This window comes from Ciona robusta, chromosome 11 (assembly GCF_009617815.1).
Source record: "Ciona robusta chromosome 11, ASM961781v2".
Classification (NCBI taxonomy): Eukaryota; Metazoa; Chordata; class Ascidiacea; order Phlebobranchia; family Cionidae; genus Ciona; species Ciona robusta.
In genome coordinates this window covers 875,301-898,332 of record NC_143245.1, presented here as the reverse complement: position 1 = coordinate 898,332, position 23,032 = coordinate 875,301, and the positions used below count along the sequence as shown (strand labels likewise).

Sequence of the window (23,032 nt, the reverse complement as noted above, 5' to 3'; positions counted from 1 at the left end):
TTTGGTATAGTAAACAAAGAAAATTTAAATAATTTCCGAACCGTATCCTCACGACTTCCATAGACCGTTGTTAATTGTTTAAAACATGATCTGGACTTTTGGATATTATGTGCTAAAGGTGTCCCATCTTCCCCCACCCTACTATACATATGTAAATTGATAGCGGATATAACGCTGTGTATAATACGCAATAGCAACATACGTTGATGTGAACTCAGGACAGCGTATTTTCAATATACGAACAGGTACGCGGCCATCCCATTTTTATAACCAATCAAATCACTCTGTTACGCTTCGGTGACAACGTAATTTTCTAAGACGCACGCCCGACTATATCATTCACGTGGAAGAAAATAAACCAACCGAAAAAGGGGATGGCCACGTACCAAATATATTTTAGTCATTGACACTCGGTTATAGTGTATATTTACTATACGATTTCTGAACCTTTTCTATACGTGTACATATATTACTGTGGGGGAAGATGGGACAGCTTTAGCACATTATATCCAAACATCCTGATCGTATTTTAAACAATTAACAACGGGCTATGGGAGTCGTGAGGATATGGTTTGATAATTCTTTGAATGTTCTTTGTTTACTACCAAGTGGGACGAGAAAGTTGAACAAAAAGGTGTCCCATCTTCCCCCACACTACTACAAATCCCATTGAATAGATTCTGTTGTCCAAGGGCGAGGCCCCGCGGTAAGTCAGGGACCTGGGATACAAGGCAAATTTGTCCAGTTACGTTATAGGAGTTATAATAATTGGATCATATATTGATATAACCTTGAAAAGTTTTAGGTAATGTTTAACAAACATGGCCCGCTGAGATGGCCAACCACAAACAAACTTCTGTTTAATTTCAACCTTCTATAATGTTTTAAATCATCAGAGCGATTTCTATAAATAATTACCAGGTCACAGAAACGCTGTATGATGGAATAGTTTCTCTATACCAACATTAACTTTGAACGGGTAACTTGGCACCTTTGTTTACATTGGTTACAGAGTCAATATACCAGGTATACATACCAACATTCGCTAGCGGTTTCGTTTAACTTGTACAAGGCCATTTCGTACCAAGCGCTGTAGTATGTGACGTCACAGTGGTATAGAAAAAGAAACAATGCTCGTTTTTTTGTTCATAAATTCTAGAATCAACGATGATTACGAACGTTGCGGTGTGGGAAGGACAGAGGCTCCGCTATGAGAAGAACGCTTACAATATAATATAAAAGAAGGCAATGCGTTCGTGCGTTCAATCGGGCGTTGTACGTTTTAGTTTAAACAGACCAGCCCAGTCTGGTCCACGCTGGCCAACTTAGCGTTTGTAAGCGTAGTATCAGTTACAGCATATTTGATTCGCATAGTGACCGTTACTAGAGACAATTGAGAGCTTTGTAATTTAACATATGGTTTGGAGAATAAGTGAAGCAAGCGCCAGGAAGCAATTAAAACAAGAGAAATACAGACAAGCTAAACACAGCTTAAACACCACTGTTGTCGTTCCAGGTTTATAGTAGTTTGTAGTTAAGTATTTACTCTGTTACTTCACTATGAGGACCAACGAAACAGGTAAATTAGTCCAGTATTCTTTTAAAGCGGGATACCGCGTTCTGATTAACGACTTCCGCGGTTTAACAAACTGCTTTATGACGTCACTATTAACCACGTGATTTACAGCAGGTTTGTTTCAACCGCTTGACTTCGAAAGATCGCTGGACGATTATGACATACATTGGATCACACACGGTAGCGTTGTACCTCCAGTCGCGCTGTCCATTTGTTACGTCATAATGATTGTTGTTGGCCCTAAAATGATGGAGAACAGAAAAGGGTAATTATCTTAAAGTGACGTAACAATGAATACTGTTACTGTATACAGCGATTTTGATATAGCATAGTTACGTCACAGTATCAAATAGCTTCGTTACAATATCACATAGTGACGTCACAGTATCAAATAGCTTCGTTACAATATCACATAGTTACGTCACAATATCAAACATAAACCAGAATGCATAAAATTTCCAGGTCACGCGTGAGTGATTTTAAACCGGTATAGTAACTCGTGATGTCACGTGCTACCGGTGGTCACGCATCACTGACTATGGGTGTGGTGATTTCGCGTACTTATCTATATGACTTAATATAGATTCAATTTCATATGGCTAATGCCCTTGTTGAGGATTTAGGCAAGAGTTGGCGCATTACCCTAACACCCTGTGATTTAGCCTATTATCTCAATATTGTGTATGCACATTCCATTCTATATAAGTGAGGTCTTACGCCCTACGTTGAGGCAAGTCATGGGACCTGAGGTTTAGGCCAGAGTTGGTCCATTACCTCAACACCCAGCGCACTAACGTACGGCGTTCATGTGACCAGTGTAACTTTGACGAAAACATAGACGAATTGTTGGTTTAATAATTAAATTTATTTATCTTGCCAACCGCGCGATTCTACAAAAACCGTGGCATCTTTGGCCTCGTCGTATTTGTTTAAGATTTTGTAAGCGATTTTGACGTAATATTCACGTGAACTTTTAACCCTTAGACGTCTAATCAGATGTCTTGCATAGCTCACGTGATATAGCCTACCTCACATAAAGTTAGCCAGCGGCAAAATATTCGAAAAGCCGAAAATGTTCAACTTTATACGGCGTGTATTTCGAATGATTTGTGTGTTCAACGACCGTTATTTCCCTTCTTGTTGATTTTAATTGAATGTATTTTTGTTGTCGTTTTTAAAAAGAAAAAGCGGGTTCGGCAGCGATGCTTTGTCGCGTAATTAAAATCGTGGAAATACGTAAAATAAATTGGAAATTTTTGTACAGCATAGGTTGGTGTAAGATGTTTTTATTTCCCTTTTCTTGTTCTTATCGGTAGAAATATTTACAAAATTATAAAACCGTATCCTCACAACGGGTAAAGCGTTGTTAATTGTTAAACACGCAATTAGGAAATATGGGATATAGGTGCTAACGGTATCCCATCTTACCCCACAGACTATCTGTTTAATGGTTCAAAATATACGTTTTAGTTTTGTACATACATGTTAACATACATTACATTTATCTCTTTGATAACGGAGGTCAATTAAAATAGCGAAGAAAAGGGAAATAGCAGCAAAACAACAGTCGTTAAAAACACGCGTAACGCTGAAAATATTGTACACTTTATACGACAATTGCTTTAAACCAGTGGTTACGAAAGGGTTGTCTAATTGTAATATAGAAAAACAACCACCCGCAAAGTTACATATGTGGTAACTTGTAAGCGAGCACGAGGTGTAGGAAACGAAACAAACGTGTTATAACGACTGTCGTTTTATTCTCCATGTAACGGTAAACACTTTACGTTCACTCTACTGTATGAAAATTGACGTGACTGCTAAACCCTTGATACAATAAACACACTTACTTCAACCCGGCGTATCTTTTCCAGTTACAATCTACGTGGCTTCATGACGCTGTGGTCGCTTGGGCTTGCCGTGTATAGTATCATGGGTTCGTACAGAATGTTGGAAGCTGCGTTATACACAACGTTGGACAGCGGTATCCGTGGTGTCGTATGCACAGGGGTGGTGCTGGACAAATTCCCTGTAAGGTTTTGGACGATCACTTTCCTATTGAGCAAGTTTTTGGAATATGGTAAGTTAATAGGGGTGTCCTGCAGAAGACACACATGGTGTATTCATACACCTCATGCTCACTGTCGAGTTATAACATGGGTGTCTTCTTATACACCAGACACACATGGTGTATTCATACACCCCATGTTCACTGTTGAGTTATAACATGGGTGTCCTCTTATACACCAGACACAAATGGTGTATTAATACACCTCATGCTCACTGTCGAGTTACAACATGGGTGTCTTTTACACTATACGTGTTCGTGAAAATTCTAATTATTCACATTCTTGGAAACAGTTTGTTTACATCTGGTTGGCGTGTTGAGTAAATGACAAAGTGGTCGTTTCAGTTTGAAGACTGAACACCCTTTTAACAAAACATCCCTAGAATGAACGAATGATTAATTGACTGTAACTTACTTTAGAATAATTATAATTCACTGCACAGCAAAAAGAAAATACAATGCTGATATTTAAGGCATCTACAAGTTTAAGTATGAAATACATAACAGACACAAATCATGTCCAACGAATAGTTTAATATAGGAGATATATATTACGCCTAAACTAACAGGTAATATAACGTGGTAATAAAGTCATATAAACCACAATCACACGCACATGAATGCATACAAGAAAGTGGTAACATGCAATGTGTGTTCATTAATTAACTTTAACAACATAATGTACTACACAACATACTATATTTTAATATAACCATATTGTGTTTGCAGGTGATACAGCTTTGATTATTCTCAGGAAACAGAAGCTTATTTTCTTGCATTGGTATCACCACCTTACTGTTGCGTTGTTCGTCTGGTACAGTGCTCATAATAACTATGGGGGTAAGTTGGGTGTTTCTATTCTTCCTTGTCGAGAACCTGGGATATACGCTATAGTTGCAAATTACTACAATATTGTATATGCACATTTTATTCTATATGGGTGAGGTCTTACAGTGAGGCACGCCATGGGACCTGAGATTTAGACCAGAGTTGGCCCATTACCCCAACATTGTATATGCACATTCTAATCTATATGGGTGAGGTCTTACAGTGAGGCATGTCATGGGTCCTGAGATTTAGTCTAGAGTTGCTCCATTACCTTAACACTGTATATGCACATTTTATATATATAATGCAGATGTTATAATTACCTTTTTTACTCTTTTCATAAGGTAAAGAAAAAATAATAAATTACATTTATTGAATCAAAAACGAGTTACATTAATGGATTTAATCAAACTGTCAACATTAATGGCTTTAATCAGACTGTCAACATTACAATGAATAATGGCCACCAAAGTTATGACTATGTAAACGGAAGTTATTTAACTAAATGCACATGTATGTATAGCGTGGCCTTGGACTTTGGTTTGTATAAACCACAAATATAAAAATAAATCAGCCTTATTTACCCACGCGTTGTAAGGCAACCACAGTCGTTATAACTGTTTCTGCTTTATACGTCTTGTGCACACTTACGAGTTACCATGTATGTAAATTTGTCGGTGAATATTTTTTAATTTTATTTAATATGCGGCTGACAATTTAGACAAACCGTAAGAAACCACTGGGTTGTATGTTGCATAGCACCAGCAACTTAACTACTATAACTTAAGTCCAAATTACTATTGCGTAGGATGTCAATTAATTAAACCACGCAACTTCCAAATTCGAAAGCCTCCCAATTTATAGATTTTGGATTAGCTGCTGGTCATAAGTTAACCTATTCTTTATGGGTGAGGCCTTACAGCAAGGCATACATGTCATGCAATTGAACCTAAAACCAGAGATCATTACCCCATACAAGTTAGCTACCAATATAAGCTATTTAAAAAACAACCTGTTTCATTGGTTATGAAACATTTTAAACCAAATTGCAAAAAATATATGTTGGTATCCTTACCAACTTATAGTTCTTAAGGCTCTATAATTATTTTAACTTGACTGAAACGGCGTTTTGGTAGTCAAAAATAATTTAAACCAGATTGCAACAAATTGACTTGCTTTGTTATCAGAATTAACTGATCATTCTTCTTCCTGTTCCAGGTAGCAACTTGTTTATCACTGTGAACCTCACTGTTCATGCTTTCATGTATTCCTACTACACCATCAAAGCTGCAGGATACCGGTTGCCACGCTTTGTTAATATTTTCATCACCACATTACAGGTATGTTTTGTGCACGATATATATTTGCTGTTTCAGGTAGCTGGATTTTTACTATTGTGTTTTTAAGAAATAAAACAAAGGTTTATATTTTGTACGTTATGTTTATTACACAACGGCAATATATCCATTCATATTCCCCGCTTTTTATTAATTAATTTAATCTTCACTTTCATAAGTTTTATGCTATGTTTTATGTGTCATTACGTAAGAGATCCAAGATTTGTGACGTCTTTATCCCAACACAGTAAATGTGTTTCCGAAAACCGATAAAACAGAAAAATTTGGATGTCATTATTTAGGGGATTTCGAAACTTAGATAATCCATCATATTGGATGTGATCAAAACCACCTTTGCAGCGACGCTCAGATATATAACTTGCTAATATTTACAGATCACACAAATGGTGATTGGCTGTTCAACCATCGGATACCTCATGTACTCTGGACCGAAGGAGGATTGCAAAACATCAATCGCCCACGTTGCAAGCGGTGGCCTCATGTACGCCACCTATCTCTACTTATTTGCACAATTCTTCTACAAAACTTACTTTGCAAAACGACCACAGGTAATTTGAACTTTTAGATAACCTATTTATCTCAGCATAGCACAACAGTCATTATAAGGCAGGTGTGTTCTGTTTCATAGACCTCTTTCCTGCTTACGAGTTACCATGTATTTTTGTAGGTGATTTATTTAATTCTCAATCATAAGTAATACTACCATTTTTAAGCCAGAACCCCCTTAGCCACATCCTATCTTGCTATATAAGCAAACTTTTATAAACTGAAACATATTGGCAAACAGTGACTTAGGTGAAATATTCCAAACCTATTACTTACTATCCCACCTGCACAAATGGAGTCTCCCAGTTTAACAAGTACGGCACAGTTTCTTTTTCTTAGTTTAAGGATTTTAGATTTTCAAACAAACAATGTTTAATCACTCTCATTGTAACCAAATATATCAGGCTTGATGTGCAACACTACCATTGTGGTGGCATTGTTATAAAGTTTTCCAGGGAGGTTATAGCTTGATGCTGTTACCTACTAATAGTGTGGTTGTGTCATTTTTGCCCAAGGACACTTAACCTCATTGCCTCAACCCAGTGGTCACGAATGGGTTGCCCAAACTGTCAACCATATATCAAAAAGCACATGTCTCTTATACTGAATAACTCTTCCATGCCTCTTGCATTGACCCTGATAATACAGCCTATGATAATACAGTAACAATAAACTTTGTATTCCAGAAGCTGACATCACAGAATGGTACCTCTATGACATCACAAACCACCAAAAAGCTCAATTAGAAGAATTAATTTTTTATAATTCTTGATATTTCGATTTTATAAATAGGCGAATGAAATTTAAATGATGCCTTATTAATGGAAAAGGGTATATTAATAAATTATAAGTTTGATGCTTAGTGTTGTTCATACACCTCATGCTCAGTCGAGTTAAAACATGGACATCTTCTATACACCAGAATTCTTTCTTTTTTCATTAAATTTTTGAGATTTAAAAAATTTTAAATCGGGGTCGGGACAATACACCACGTGACCCCCAATTTGGGGGGAATTCCGGTTACCCCAACAATTGTGAGAACAAGTGTAAACGAGGATGGTACCGAACTCTACGGGATCTGAAAGAAATTTAAGTTTGTTTATATTAAATGAATGTATGACAGTCATTGAAACACATATAGTTAAATAAAATGGGAAGAAGTGGCTTGTTACCCCAAACATAACATTTCAAATAATTGAATGAATCAATGGAATTTATTTATCCTTGCATAGCTGGGCAACAACAGTCTGTGTTCTGTTATACCTCGTGCCTGGTTACAAGGTATAGCTTATGTAACTTGTGGTTTAAGTAACTAAATAACTGAATTATTATAAGAAGCGAGGAGGATTTAAGATAATCTTTAACTTGATGCGTTTCAGCACAAAGTTAATGTTTGATGGAAACTTAATAAACCCCAAACATGTCTAGACTTCAACTACATGACCATTTAAGTTGAAACATTTGTTCAAGATTGTGGACATAAGTGAGTAAGGCGTTGATTAAATGGTCATGTCATATTTGATTCAATTATCTCTATTTATGATTTAAATTAGTTTATTTGAATAACATTTTGTTGATGTTGCAAAATAACAGACAGCAAAAAGTTTCAAAAAGTTCTTAATATATAAATTCCAAACTGCAAAATTAATAAAAATCAAAAGTTAAATATTAAATTGCTTTTGTCTCCAATAAATTTTACGAAATATTAGTTTAATAAAATCTACGTTAATTTTAATGCCGTAGAATCAGTTCTTGAAAACTATCTGTGCCATGTTTGCCCAGCTGGTTGCCATTGGTCATATGCTGTTTAATAAGCATAATAAACATAGGCTCCAAATTTCTAAAACATAGTAGAGGCATTGAGGCAACGATGGTTAAATACACAGATCTGTGAAACAAAACTAAATTACTGGTTGTAATGTTTACTGATTAATGTAGAGCAGAAAATCATGGGGTAAGCCTGTCCACCCTGCCACCCCAGGTTTGGCGCCTACAATGATAACCATCACATTCAACACAACAACAAGAGCTTTACCTTCTCCATCTATATGCAAGGTAGGCAACAACCCAGGTAGCAGCTGGAACTCAAAAGTGAGACTTTTTCCACAAGAGGAGCAAGGAGGAATGCTCATTGTTACATCACAATCACTCAGGAGCAATGGAGAACCTCCATAGTTGTAACTGCGAATTATTATGTCGATTATTACATCACTGACATGGATTGGTAGCACAGAAATTATCAGACTGGTTAAGAAAGGCTGTGGGCATCATAGATATCTAAACATGTTTAGATATCTATGGTGGGCATGGGAGTGGCAACCATGGATAAGTCACTCAAGTTCCCACCCACGAGGATATAAATGACCAAACCAACCAAAAGTCATATCTGCTTATCCACACACTGCAATAGCTTCAACAACTCGACTGTGGGCATGGGAGTGGCAACCATGGATAAGTCACTCAAGTTTCCACCCACGAGGATATAAATGACCAAACCAACCAAAGGTCATGCCTGCTTATCCAGACACTGCAATAGCTTCAGCAACTTGACAGTTGACAGTGGGCATGGGAGTGGCAAACTATATACACTGCAGAAACATTCAAAAACATACATACCGTATACACTGGTGAGGCAACAATGAAATTTTTTTATGAAATTTATAAAAAGCTCGATTTTTCACTTTCTGTTCATTTTTTTCATAAGTTTCCGTGGCAGCCGAACAACCAGCGAATAAATCTTTATCCTGGGGGAAATAAATAAGCATGTAAGAATTCATGATGGATTTCAGATCTAGTGCTCATAAAGTTGGACGATTCGCGTAACGAAATTACAGTCAGGATCAAGCGCTAGGAAATATGTAATAAACAAAAATAATGAATTGTGTTTTATTGGACATTTTTCAAAATCTATGGAGAAAATTATTGAACACATCAGCAAACCGTAAACATACGTTACACGCAAACCTCATGTACCTGCATTCAGGGGAAACTTAATTTGTTCTGATGTTTGAATGAGATTTTCGTACATTTTTAAATGACTATGTATTAGACACATAAGTTTTAATAAATTGCTTTTGCAAATTGATAGTGTTTGAAACTGTTTCTACTGATGTCCTAGCTAACCCTGAAATTGAGGCCTTGATATTTGCCACTCGTTTAAAACAAAAAAGTTTAAAATATTTCACCTTACTTTGGCTCGCGGATGTTTCATATTTCGAGATCAAATCCGCGATGTGTTTGTCGCCCTCTAGAGGAGAGATGAGGTCAGACTCGTTGAAAACGTCGATGTAGCGAGGATTGTATGTTTGTTGTGTTGATAGTGATGTAACAATGGATTCAAGTGGCTTCTGTGATGTCATAGGGGTAACATTGAGGAAGTTTAGAAACACGAGAGGTGTTTTATATTTTAGCCACCAGTTTTAAGCGTAAAAGAGTTTTTACCAAACTTTAAAAAGCCCAACCATTGACTACATACCATGAGCCATGAGGGCTGAATTGAATGAATGAATGAATGTAACTTACTTTACCCTCGTGTGGCCGGGAATGACAGTCGTTATAACACGGGTGTTGATACACCTCGTGACAGCTTACGAGATACCATGTATGTTACTTTGTCGGTGATTCTAGGCAATGACACCTAACCATGGTTGGTCACTATCTTTATAACTGCTAGGTCACTTCAACAACTTACAATTTATAAAGCATTTCATACAACATTAATATTTATGCAACTTTAAACCAAATGAATAAAGAATCATCGCAGAATGGCCATATTACCAGTCTATGTTGCTTTATAATTCAAAATTTAATCAAAATTCAAATTAACAGGAACGCATCAGATAACACTTGATCTAAAAGTCACAAAGATTGTACCTCATCTTTAATTTGTTGTTCAGGTTCACATGTTTGTTCCGCAACAGGGAAATCCCCATTAGTGGGTGAGGGGAAACCCTCATCACCCCAGTCATCATCACCCAACCCCCAACTTTCACCCTCAGTTGACCCCTACAATGTAATATAATGTTAATGACTTTCAATTTGTTTATTCGATTACAGTAATGAAGATTAGGAAATAAGATTGTAAAAAAATAGCAAAATGTGGCACAGTAAACCGCTGTATGCGTTTGTAGTGGCACAACGTGCACTTTGTAACTTAGTTTATTAGAATGTCTGCCGAGACAACAACAAGGAAAGAATCCTGGATTACTGGGAATCCCCAGCTCTATAACTCCAGCCATTCTTGGAGTCACTACAATGACTACATGTTCTTGGGTAAAAGACACCTAATGACAATTTCTTCAACCTAATGGTCACTGATGTCAAAAATAAAAAGCCTAGCCAAAAATCAGGAACGTTATAATAGTTTAATCACAATATTCCACTATGACATCACACACCTTAACAATAGGTGGATCAGCTTCAACTTTTTCCATCATTTGATCTCGATAAACTTTCCAACTGTAAGGCAAAAAGTTAATTGAATGTAACTTATTTATCCTCGGATGGCGGGGCAACGACCGTCATTTTAACATGGACACGTGTGTTCTGTTTCATACACCTTGTGTCCTTTTACGAGTTACCAAGTATGTAACTTATTTATCCTGGCATGGCGGGGCAATGACAGTCAATATAACACAGGTGTTTTGTTTTATACATCTCAAGCCTGCTTACGAGTTACCATGTATGTAACTTTGCGGGTAATTGTTTTTATGTGTGGCTGGCACTTTAACAACCTACTAGTGACCACTAAGTTTCTAATATGGTTGTACTAACTACCAAGTAAAGAGAATTTTTAGAATAATAGAAAAAAAGAAAATAAACTTAGATTTTATTAAAAGCTAATATTCATATGATATTCTTTTATTTAAAACTAATATTTATTATGATACTTATATTTAAAGCACAATTTCTTGATATTAATTATTAAAATAATTGGACAAGGCAAAACATCTGTTTTTATTCTACTTGGGTAAAGTCCAATTGGTGGCACGGGTATGATGAATATGAACCAGGTTTGGCCAATTACTTGTGAATAGTTGGTTTACTTTAAACCTATAGTTAGTCCATTAGTTAATCCGATGGTGCCCAAATAGTGAGTGACATTACTGCATAGTAAGGAATATAGTTATAATTCATATACAGGTGGCACTTTACAATTAAAACAATTTTTTCTTAATTTGACCCAAAGAAAAAGTTTATAGACTTTATGGAACTAATGTTTAAACTCAAAATTCTTATTAAGATTTATTGGTGTTACTTGTTTTATACTAACAGTTAAACCATAATTAATGGAGAGGGTGATTTAGTATCGTTAACTTTATACTATCAACAACGAGCTATGTCAAATTTTAAAACCACAGAGCTAAACTTATGGATTTTTTTGCGCAAATATTTTACGCAAAATTCTCTTTAGGATTTATTGCCACAGGCCACAGCATCAAGGGCTTATTGATCTGAACACATGCGGTTCCATGTGTGCTTTTCTACTCAATAATTAATGAGGACATGTGACTCCAAATCACGTGGCTTGATTATCTTACTACGCCTATCCACTTCCATATTTGGGCATGAACCAAATATTTCGGGGGAAAATTTAATATTATTACTTTCTACATACTTTAATATTATGCAGTTGATAATTCTTAAAGTAACTTTTTTATAGAAAGGCCATCTGTGTTCTTTTCCTGTGTTCAAGGGTTGGTATACGCTCCATGCCCGCTTACAAGTTATCACGTATGTAACTTATTTATCCTCACATGGCGGGGCAACAGCAGTCGCTATAACATGGCACACGGGTGTTCTGTTTCATACACTGCATGACCGCTTATAAGTTGCCACGTATGTAACTTAGTTATCCTTATGTGGCAGGGCCAAAATAGTTGTTATAACAGCATCGAGCCTCGAACCCCGTACTCTCGGGGCTAAAAGCAGTCACTCCAACATTATACCCAACTTGACTGATAACATGAAACTACACAACTTACCCGCTACTATCACTCCAACACTGCTTTTGCGTGCAACAGAAAACATAAAGTGTTCGATGATATTTCGAGTTTTCTAATGGACAATAAATTTGGAGCATGAATCTTTGTGCTTTACTGCATCGTGAACAACTCGGTTGTGATGTAACAATGCTCATCCAGTCCTATGAATAAAGATTGTTACATCATACAACTTGGATATTAACATGGTATTAAATTATATTAATAGTTTTAAAAGATTAGTTTTGCAGCTTTTACCCTGAGGGGAGCAGATTTTTTCCTATTTCGTAGCAAAGGAATTCGTTATAATACAGGTGTATTTTTATAGGAACGGAGATGCTTCTGCTACATTGGTCATGAAACTCATGAAGATCTGTTTAAACTTAAATTATGCTTCGTAGCCACAGCAACACAATATACACTAAATACCTTCATATTTTCACAACTACAGAACAGCATAGAAGCCTTAAACTAACCACTTAACATTAACTACCATTCACTATAGTTTAATATTTCCATCTTAATGACGAACATTAGAAATTTAATCAGGATTTGGTCCAACGTTAACTTTTCCGATTAGAATTTTTGTGTGGACAAATTAGCCTATGTTGTAAAATGGTAAACCTATTACCGGAAATCCACCAATCTTATTGGTTGACCAACTCGCATGGTTTTGTTTCATTTCAGAGTCCGGAACCCCAATTAACACAAACTCAGTCATTATTACGTAATAATGGTCTATTTTCTGCACAATGAACCATGAAATGAACACGTTTGCATTGTCTTTGTTTGGAAAAGAAATATTTGAACAAATTTAGCAAACGTCCAATTTTAACTTTCAAGATGGCACATGGGTCACAGTAAACAAAAATACAAACAGTGGGCGTGGCAATATTTGGAACAAGGGTGTGGCAGCTAACATGGCAAGAACAAAACACAACAGTAACAACTACAAGCATCATTGGCATGCTACATAAACTAACAGCTGAAATAAAACAGTGTCTTTATTCGGAACGTTGTACAGAATGAGTAAGTCTCGAATCATGATGTCCAAACTATTCACATACTCCAGTAGTTTGCCCTCCAACCACTTTCTTATGACGAACTTCTTGGGCGTGATTCTCCTTCTCTTGCTGGCGCTCGCGAACCTTTTGAAGTTGTTTTTGTCGAAGCTCTTCACTTTTGATCAACTTTTGTTGAATACCAGCTTCACGTTGAGCGCACATTTCATCCACTTCACGCTGTACCTTTTCTTTCATCTCTTCAGGCTTCATGTTCAAAGCTTTAAACTTCTTGATTTTCGCCTCCAACTGCGCAAGATGGTTCTCCTGATATTGACACATTTGTTTCTTTAGATGCTGCTCTGCCCACTGACTGAATGAATCATTAACTTCGGCTTTCTTCTGCTTTGCTTTCAAGATCTTTTCTTCTTCCGCTTTTTGTTGCGTCACTTTAGCCTCTTGCACAGCTTTTCGACGCTCCTCTGCAGCTTGCAGTTTCATCTTGATCTCATCCATCGAAACTTCTTTCTTTGGCGTTAATGATTTCAACGGGCTCGCCACTCCATCCCCATTTTGCCCCGGAAGCTTGAGAATAACTTCGAAAGCCTCCCCAGAGTTTCCTTTGCAGATTTCTTTAACTTTTATGTCTTCCCCTTGCGCTGCCATGTTCGAAATTAAGAAAATAAGAATCCTAACTTTAGAAGTTTGAAAAATGCGACCTAAAGGCTGTTTAAACGTAAGATGATAAATTTATTGCACCAGAGGTTAGCTGGAAAGTTTTTTAAGCGATTTTGAATTTGATGACTAATCTTTTAAACAGCAGTATAAACTATCAACAATTTGTGTGCGGATTATTTTAGGAAGCGAGAAGACGCGTTTAAGAGTTTTTCCAACAATATTGTGCTGATTTTTAAAGTTTTAAGCAGCAGTATTGGTTATCTGCATCAGAAGTCACTAATGTTGGCTTGTCTAACGTTAAAAAATAAAAATCTATTTTATAAAGTTTACAGTTTACAGACCAAAAGTCATTGCTTCGGCGCTTGACAAAATTGTAACACAAACAGAATGGAATAATATTTTACAACATATTCAACACGTGGCTGGACTATATTAAAATTACTATTACAGTCATCCTTTATGTTACAGTATACTAAGTTTAAACTGAAACAAGTGCAAAAAAATTAGAAATTAAAAAAAAAGAATTCAATTTAGCGCGTAACTTTTTCTAGGTGTCATAAGAGTCAGTTTTTGCTCCCCGAATTATTGGTTTACCAAAAATCAATTTATCTTCTTCTGCAACTAAGTAATGGAGCAAAAAAAAGTTAAATGCAAGTTTGTAAACACAGGTAGCAAATTTAATTCAAACAAATGTTATGGCACTAATGTTGCACTGCACTAATATAACGCCATTAAAACCCATTAGTATTACATAAACAACAAAATGTGCATTAAGCGATTGTATAATGTACAAGCAAGTAGGTAAGATTTCATTTAGATTGTGTATGTGAACGAACAGTATCAAAATGCGAAATAAAGTTGTAACAGTTTTGAGCATTTTATGTTTTGCAGCGATATGTGGGCAAAGGGCAACAGCAACACCAGCAACAACAACTGCAACAACAACATCAACAAATCTCCCAGCAGGTTTGGCAATATTTGTTAAGTTGTTTTTCATACAGATCTTGCCTGTTTACAAAATAAAACGAATACCCCAAATGCTACTTTGTGGGTGCTGTTTTCTGGATGACTGACAATTTGTACAGCCCATAAGAAACTAGCAGAGGTATGTTGTCTTGCACAAGAGAACATACGCCCATATGGATGGCAGCTTTAAGGCTCGCACCTATATCCTAATGTATAAGTTAGAGGCAGGTGCTCCATTCATGTCGTATCTTTTTAACAAAGTTTTTCCCCAGATCCATGGTGCGATACATGGTCTTGTCAGATCAAGCTTGTTGGATTAAGACGGGAATGCAAATTCCATCCTTTTCTGTGGACCATATGTAAGTTGCGTCATAATGATATTTATGCAGCAACTATTATAAACTTGTTTCACAGCTTGCAACGCCTACAAAGTTATAAAATGGGACCCAGCGACAGGAATCGGTAAGTGTTTGTTGAGACATTACGTTGACAAATTATAACAATGGTTTTCAAGTGCTTTAATATAATGGGTCAACTCGCGTCTAAATCATAAGTCCCATGGCGTTTCTCGTTGCAGGAAACACCCCTTTTGATATAATGTACATATACAATGCTGAAACGGTAGAAAAACTTTGGCATAAATGTCAGATTCCCTTGCTGGCCTCGATACATGACATCACGAAAATAAGTGTTATATAATTGTAAAATATTTAGAAAATTGCGACGGAGGTGCATGTTGTACATCTACTGACCCCATAACAGCTCCAACAAGATGCATTGTTGTGGGTAAGTGACGAAACAACTACAGTTGTGATGTAAACAGGTTGGGGTAAGATGGTCCATGTTTTCATTCTTTCTGTCGTCCCATGGCCCATGTAGTAGTAAACAAAGAACATTTACAAAATTATTTATTCGTATTCTCACGTCTCTTAAAGAGCGTTGCTAATTATTAAAAAACAAGAATTTGAAATATGGGATATTATGTGCCCAAGGTATCCATCTTACCCCACATTGTAAATACAACTTATTCTTGCAGACGAAGAATGCGAGAATGTAACTTCCATAAATTCGTCTGGTTTACTTACTACTTGCTTTAACCTAGACCCATTCATCGGTAAGTCTATAATATTTGATAGATATAGTAGGGTGGGGAAAGATAGGACACCTTTTCATTTCGTTTTCTCGTCCCATTTGGTAGTACACAAAAAAAACGTTCAAAGAATTAGAAAACCGTATTTTCACGACTCGCTTATAGACCGTTGTTAATCGATTATTAAAACACGATCCGAATGTTTGGATCTTATGTGCTAAAGTTGTCCCGTCTTCCCCCACTCGACTATATGTTCTTGTAAACAGAATACAACCAAAGTTATCTACGTGGTAACTCGTAAGCGGAAACGATCGCCACAATCTGTATAAAACAGAACACCCGTGTTATAACTTATAACGACTGTCGTTGCCCCTCCATAAAGGATAAACAAGTTGCATTTATTCAAATCACAGACACTCCTACAAGCACAAATCCGACAATCACTTCAGCAGGAACAATTGCAACAAGAACAAATGGAGCGACAAGAACAACCCGACAAACGACAACAAGAGGAGCTCAAACAACAAGACAAGGAACAACAGACAGAAGTACAAGAGAACGCACAGCAACGTCACGACAACAAACAACAGCAACAACAGAAACGACAACACAATTAACAACACCAATATCTTTACAAACTTCGATCCCAATTATAAAAGTTGAATTTTACACAACAATGCCGTTAGTAGAATCCTCCCAATTGCCACCTAGCATTCCACAAACTACAAGTTTAAAGGGTATTGTTGACGTCATAAATCAATTTCACGGGCCAAAAAACACGTCTCGTGATGTCATATCCGCTTTGGAAGTAATGGAGGAAAAAGTAAAGGAAAAATTGCTCAATAAGCAAAATGAGGAAACAGGTGACGTCGAACTAGCCGTCGCTAGAGGGCGGTGTGGAGAGACTCCGTGGTTAAATATGACACGATATAGAGCCGTCAGCAACTTGGATCAAAACTGTTCCGACGTCATCGTGACATCATCGCAATTTTACATAAAAGGTGACGTCATGAAAAGTTTAACCGAACACAAACCGAAGAATTCATGGAGTGGGCACCGAAGTCTGGAGATGCCTACGTCATCAATACCATATCTTAGTATCACCGCTTACGACGCAACGAACGGAACACAATTGAACACGTCAGTTACGTTCGTTGCGTCACTACCTGCGTTTGATCTCCTCGAAACTGAAATCGAACAATTGATTGAAGGAAATGTCACAAAGGACACCATCTACGTCACAAATACTGAATATAAATGCAGCTTTATTGACGTCACAAAGGCTTCATTCTCTGACATTGGTTGTGTGCGAACAATGCGTAATATCTCGGGTACTGTGACGTGTTCATGCAACCATACCACGGTGTTCGCGATTCTACTGTCAGTCAAGATCATTGCTGTTCCTTATGCTGTAAAGGTGGGGGCTTATAATGGTCATAAGCGGTTACATATATGGCATTGAAAGGTTTCTCACTAAATCGTTCATAAAGTCTGTTATCTTGTTCTATATGGGTGTGATCCTGTCGACGAGCGTGTTTTAAATTACAGAGTCGCATTAACCCCCAACCAAAACATGATAGATTCTGTTTTTAAGATATATTGGCCTACAGTGACGCATGCCATGTGGTTTAGGGTAAAGTTAGCTTATTAGCTTAATTTAATATTTCATTTACATAACATGACATCATCAACTTTATTTCAGATATGCTCTTACGTCACACAATCATTCTCCGTCATAATGCTGATTGTGACGTTTATCACATTAATGTACTATAGAAATCTTATAAACAGCGATCGAACCATAGTGCAAATAAACATCTCCATTTCTCTCCTGTTATTACATGTGACGTCACTGTTGCATGACGTCATGCTACCGAACGAAGTGACGTGCGTGGTACAAGCACTTGCGACGCATTTCTTCTTGCTAACGACAGGTAAATGAATGAGGATGAATAAATGTAACTTGTTTTGTCGTAACGTGTCGGCTAGCGACAGTAGTTATATATTAGGGTGTTCTGTTTCCCTCGTGCCCGCTTACGGGTTACCACGTATGTAACTTTCTAAGTGATTTCTTTTTGTATGGCTACCATTTAGACAACTCATTAGTGACCACTGGATTGGAGCAATTATCGTTCACGCCTACGATGTTAACAGTGACGAGCTTTTTAAGCAGCTTAGCAGCCTATTAAAGTTGCAACCGCAGAGTAAAATGTCACACAACACATACATGATGGCACCGCGACATTTAGTTTCAACGGTTCCCATCTTACTTCATGTTACAAATATATCCAACCGTAGTAAATTCACATATATACGCACCTACAATCATAACCCATAACCATACCAAAATACATACACGCCAACCAAATGTGTAAGCATGTATGTATGTTCCACCTAATCCATTGCTAACCGCCTACAAGCAACAACGCTTCTATAATCTGACAAATATTTATATCCATCATGTTAAGTTATCACCGATTACCCAGTTCACACTAAGCTTACAGTTAAGCTTGGTTGGTATTATTACGACATAAACATCATTATGACGTCACAGCCTCGTGGATGATGACCGAAGGTTTGCGACTTCACACCAAAACGTCATCAAACGTCATCGCGTATGGGAATCTCGATGCCGACAATAGAAACGCTATATATTTATTCATAGGGTGGGTAGCGCCCGCTATTATCGTTGGGACGTCGGCCGGAGTTGGCTTTTCGACAGGGGATTACATGCACCCGTGCTACCTTTATAAAGAAGCGACCAAAAATGGAACAAACACAACTGTCCGTAAATATGATATCTGTTGGTTAAACCCAACAACATCGTTGTACATTGGTACGGTTATATGCCCTGTGGCGTTCTGCTTGGGCGTCAATGTCATAGTAGCACTCAAAGTAATGCTAACACTCGGGAAGCTGAAAGCTCAATCGCAACAACTTCAACCACAGAAAAGTCGAGAAGCAGCTCAAACGTCAATCAAGTATATTTCTTCGGCAATAAAAGCGCTAGTGACGTTGCTTCCGGTGTTGGGAATATCATGGGTGCTGGGATTCTTCACAGGTGCAAACATTTTAACACCTTTATTGTTAATATAAGATGACGCCATTAATAAACTATATCCCACATTTTCTAAGCGTGTTTCCAACAGCGCTCGTTTAGAATGGCGAGGAAACGGTTATATAATACGTAAACATTCTTTGCTTACTACCAAATGAAAACATGTCCCATTTTACCCAACCTAATATATAGCGTTTGCATTATGCATAAGAATTAATATCCCGATGTTTGCCGCTTAATTACATCAGCACTTTAAGGTTAAAGGTTGTTCAACATATTGCTAACATCTTAATGCATTCGACAGGTGTTGAAAACTTAACCGCCTCCATTGTGATGATGTATATTAACTGCGTTGTCAACGGATTACAGGTAATAAACAACCATCTATATTCTATAAGTTACATATATAAACTCTTAAAAGCGGCCACGCGAGGTGTATGAAACAGAACACTCGTGTTTAACGATACAGGTTTTCATTCATCCAGAATTATAATCTAGACTAGATTACGACGCAAGTTTACTATAGCATAGATTTATATAATATGACGTAAGTTTATATATTATGACGTCAACAGGGGGTTCTGGTGTTTGTTTTGTATTGTTATCGTAACAATGCGTTGAGGACGGTTCTGGAAAACATTCGGTTGCGAAAAATCAAGAAGAACAATGATATCAACGAAATGATGACGGTCCCTACAAACGTCACTTCCACGTCACAGTGATGTCACCAATATGTCACAGTAGTGATGTCACTACAACTTCACACCAGTGCTTCAAGACAATTTCCATCAACGACGTTATTTCTGCTTAATCAACGTCCGCTCTGTTACGTCATAAATATTTAATCACCGGGAGGATCTTTTACTCCCTCAAGTGTTGCGCTGATCATGGAGATAATGACGTCATAATACGATTAGCCATACAGTTACTTGTCGCAAGTTTTTACCGGGCAACACTGTAATTTTTGTTCCTCTCATCGATCAAACGGGAGACTTCAGTGACGTTTCAGACTGAATAATTAACCACCTCCCCTGTTGCTATGGTGACTACGTTAACATCGCGACGCAATGCTCCCATGCTATTGTTACGTCATACAAGGTAGCTGTCGTGGAGCGGCTTCTCGAGACGCCAAGATCTCTAAATACGGAGCATCTTAAAATATTCGACAAATTAAGTTTCGATAGATCGCATGGCGGTATATTTTGGTGGAAGCGTTTACTGCTCACAAAGGAGTAACAATAGCTCTGTTACGTCATAGAATGCAGTAGATTATAGAATCTGGAAAGGCATTGTTATCGCTGAATCGAATGATTATGACGTAAGGTTCCGAAATGCCGGAAATAAAATTTCTAGTTGTACGGTTCAGGGTTTTAGCATTAATTTTTAATTTGATTGTGATAAAATAATGTGAGACAGTGGTTCATGTGAGTACGTAATAGAGGTTTTTACGACGTTACAAAGATAGCATTGTCAGCTAACAATTGGTTTAAACGTCATAAACCGTTTAACCAAAAGTTTTAGAAAATCCATTGTTGCAAAACCAACAGCCAGCAAAGTGGATTGTGACATCATAGTAAGACAGAATATCCTCCTTTGCGAATTTGATAAAAAAGTAAAACTTTGAGATCTTTTGCGTAAAATTAAATTAGTTTCAATTGGGTCAGTTCAGTAATTTATTCATTACATTGTGACGTCACATTAGATGGATTAAACAGATGTAAAGACAAAGACTTTTATTCCAGTGTTGACCATTAAAAACTAAGACATTTTTTTTTGTTTAAATTAACTTAATATTTTTCATATTTTCAACGTTCTTTGTAAACTGTAGTCAAAATAAAGAGCTGGTAACACTGTAAATATAGTTGTGCAACACTGGACAGATATACAACCCTAATTAGGTTTGTTCACTTCGTATGTCTTGATTAGTCGACGTCGATTGCTTTGTTCCAAGACGATACAATGGATTATTCGATTTATACAACCATTGTGATGTCATAGATACAGCTTACGTTTGCGAAAAAGACGAAGAACGCGATTCGTTTGTTGTAATCGCGTGTTTGATTTAAGTAAATTATGACGTAACAGGAGAACGTTTATTCGGATAATCAAGTTTGAGTTTAGATCTATTGGATGTTATGACATCATAAACAATATTATGACGTTAAATTGTTGGAAATCTTTAATTTTAGAAACTAGAATCTTTTAATAGTTTTAAAACATTCAACATAATATTTATTTTAAAAGGATAATTGGTTTATTACGTCATAATGCCGATTCGTCGTGGCCACGTGGCACCGCGTAATGTTTATTTGGACACAATTATCAGGAAGTTTGAAGGAAGAAGTGAGTTATAATATTTCTATGATTTTTCGATTATTTTATTTTTTTTATTTGTTCGATCATTTTCTTATTTTTCGATTACTTTTCTTTCTTTTTATTTATTTTTTCTTTTATTGGATGTTTATTTTTATAATAAATATAAGCATAACGTTATAACCGTGACTTCAAAACCATATAACTTTAATTAATAATAAAACAATCTATTTCGAACAGAATCTTTTGTCGCCTTTTTGTGACTTTGATTGTAATCATTTGCACTCTCATTTATTATTCAAATAAACAAAAAACTTTTCGGAACTAAAATAAAAGAAAAAAAGCTTGCCATTTCCTTCGACAAGGGACTACCACCGCAAAAATGTTAGTTCCCTTTTTAGAGCAGCATAAATAATTAATTATTGAGACTTCATTCTTATCTCCGACTTTTCAAAGTAATTGGAATCGTATTTTAACACCAACAGCCGGGGACAGGCAGACTGACAGCTCAGTGTAAATATTTAATCCACTTTTTGTAATATAAGGTGTTTGTTACGTTTAGATGTCAATCGTATGACGTCAGAATAAGACATTATAACATCTCTATGGCGAAGAGAATTCAAAAATCAATATTTAAAAATAAAGGACCGATTAACTCAATAAACTTAAACCGATTGCGCTTAATTAAGATTTCTGCAACCGGTACAATATTTGTGCTTTATCAACCGCTAACGTCATTTCTTTTAAAACTCATTCATGTTTTATATAAACGTCCAAATTGAAAATATACAACTTAAATATGTAGCTGAAACATTCAAATTAGTTGCAACAACCCTCTGTGTGATTTCGAATCTGTCCATCCGATGTATGGCAACAAACAAACCTCTGGTTAAAGTAAATCGGACGTTTACTTTTTCACCAAAAGATCAGATTTAACACTATAGTATACCGGTCACAAAAATCTATACATATAGTAGGATATGGGAGAAGATGGGACACTTTGTCAGACAAGACCTTTAAAGGAATGATAGTACTAATTCGTGGTATTGCCCCAAAACCGCCATCTATTTTGATTTTGGAAATATTTGGCAATATGTGCTTAAGTGTCCCATCTCCCCCCATTGTACTATATACTACATTTAGTACAGCGGGATAAAATAAAATACTATTAGCACATAATATCTCATACGTGTTTTAACAATTACTAACGCTTTTTCAAAGTCGTGAAGATACGGTTATGTAATTCTGTAAATATTTTTAGTTTACCACCAAATGGGACGATAAAAGAGAATGAAAACATGTGCCATCTTACCCCAGCATAGCATACCATACCCAAACAAACATATTCAACTTTATATATATACTGTTGCTGCTATACAAGGCACATTACACTTATTTTGTAAAACCGCTTCTTTGAAATTTATTGCATGTCATATTTTTTGTTGTACAATAGTGTGGGAAAGATGGGACAACTTTAGCACCTTATTTCCAATTATCCTGATCGTGTTTTTAACAATTATCAACGGTCTATGGTAATCGTGAAGATATGGTTTTATAATTCTTTGTTTG

General features: G+C 36.5%; 5 protein-coding genes across 7 annotated transcripts in view; 3 read left to right on the top strand and 2 right to left on the bottom strand.

The window, feature by feature from the left end:
* Window positions 1-1,340: 1,340 nt before the first annotated feature.
* On the top strand, window positions 1,341-7,232 carry LOC149727591 (very long chain fatty acid elongase 3-like). Of its 2 annotated transcripts, none has more exons than XM_089888466.1 (7): window positions 1,341-1,579; window positions 1,691-1,841; window positions 3,451-3,656; window positions 4,374-4,484; window positions 5,691-5,812; window positions 6,205-6,378; window positions 7,063-7,232. In XM_089888466.1, exons 1-7 carry the CDS (start codon window positions 1,561-1,563, stop codon window positions 7,120-7,122), a joined length of 843 nt encoding a protein of 280 aa, XP_089744592.1. In that variant the 5' UTR covers window positions 1,341-1,560; the 3' UTR covers window positions 7,123-7,232. The 2 variants fall into 2 exon arrangements, with proteins under 2 accessions (XP_089744592.1, XP_089744591.1); XM_089888465.1 differs by having other exon boundaries at window positions 1,688-1,841.
* On the bottom strand, window positions 7,039-13,123 carry LOC149727590 (uS5 assembly chaperone PDCD2L-like). 2 transcript variants are annotated; one of them, XM_089888464.1, is made up of 8 exons: window positions 12,616-12,949; window positions 12,361-12,521; window positions 10,774-10,834; window positions 10,250-10,381; window positions 9,562-9,723; window positions 8,993-9,120; window positions 8,412-8,557; window positions 7,039-7,454 (listed from the first exon to the last, which is right to left on the bottom strand). In XM_089888464.1, the coding sequence occupies exons 2-8, from the start codon at window positions 12,513-12,515 to the stop codon at window positions 7,288-7,290; spliced, it is 951 nt and encodes a 316-aa protein (XP_089744590.1). In that variant the 5' UTR covers window positions 12,516-12,521; window positions 12,616-12,949; the 3' UTR covers window positions 7,039-7,287. The 2 variants fall into 2 exon arrangements, with proteins under 2 accessions (XP_089744590.1, XP_089744589.1); XM_089888463.1 differs by lacking the exon at window positions 12,616-12,949 and adding an exon at window positions 12,989-13,123 and having other exon boundaries at window positions 7,121-7,454.
* LOC149727589 (stathmin-1-A-like) lies at window positions 13,078-14,497 on the bottom strand. Its single transcript, XM_089888469.1, has one exon. It carries the CDS (start codon window positions 14,022-14,024, stop codon window positions 13,413-13,415), a length of 612 nt encoding a protein of 203 aa, XP_089744595.1. The 5' UTR covers window positions 14,025-14,497; the 3' UTR covers window positions 13,078-13,412.
* A 63-nt stretch (window positions 14,498-14,560) lies between these two features.
* LOC149727588 (uncharacterized) lies at window positions 14,561-20,515 on the top strand. Its single transcript, XM_089888448.1, has 10 exons — window positions 14,561-15,002; window positions 15,275-15,361; window positions 15,417-15,464; window positions 15,717-15,788; window positions 16,039-16,116; window positions 16,506-17,509; window positions 17,795-18,026; window positions 18,647-19,153; window positions 19,455-19,519; window positions 19,726-20,515. Exons 1-10 carry the CDS (start codon window positions 14,882-14,884, stop codon window positions 19,870-19,872), a joined length of 2,361 nt encoding a protein of 786 aa, XP_089744574.1. The 5' UTR covers window positions 14,561-14,881; the 3' UTR covers window positions 19,873-20,515.
* A 139-nt stretch (window positions 20,516-20,654) lies between these two features.
* The window catches only part of LOC149727587 (voltage-gated inwardly rectifying potassium channel KCNH6-like), a 15,786-nt gene continuing 13,408 nt past the window's right edge, over window positions 20,655-23,032 (top strand). Inside the window, 1 exon segment of the mRNA XM_089888447.1 lies at window positions 20,655-21,493. Coding sequence (XP_089744573.1) covers window positions 21,418-21,493 — 76 coding nt within the window. The 5' untranslated portion in view covers window positions 20,655-21,417.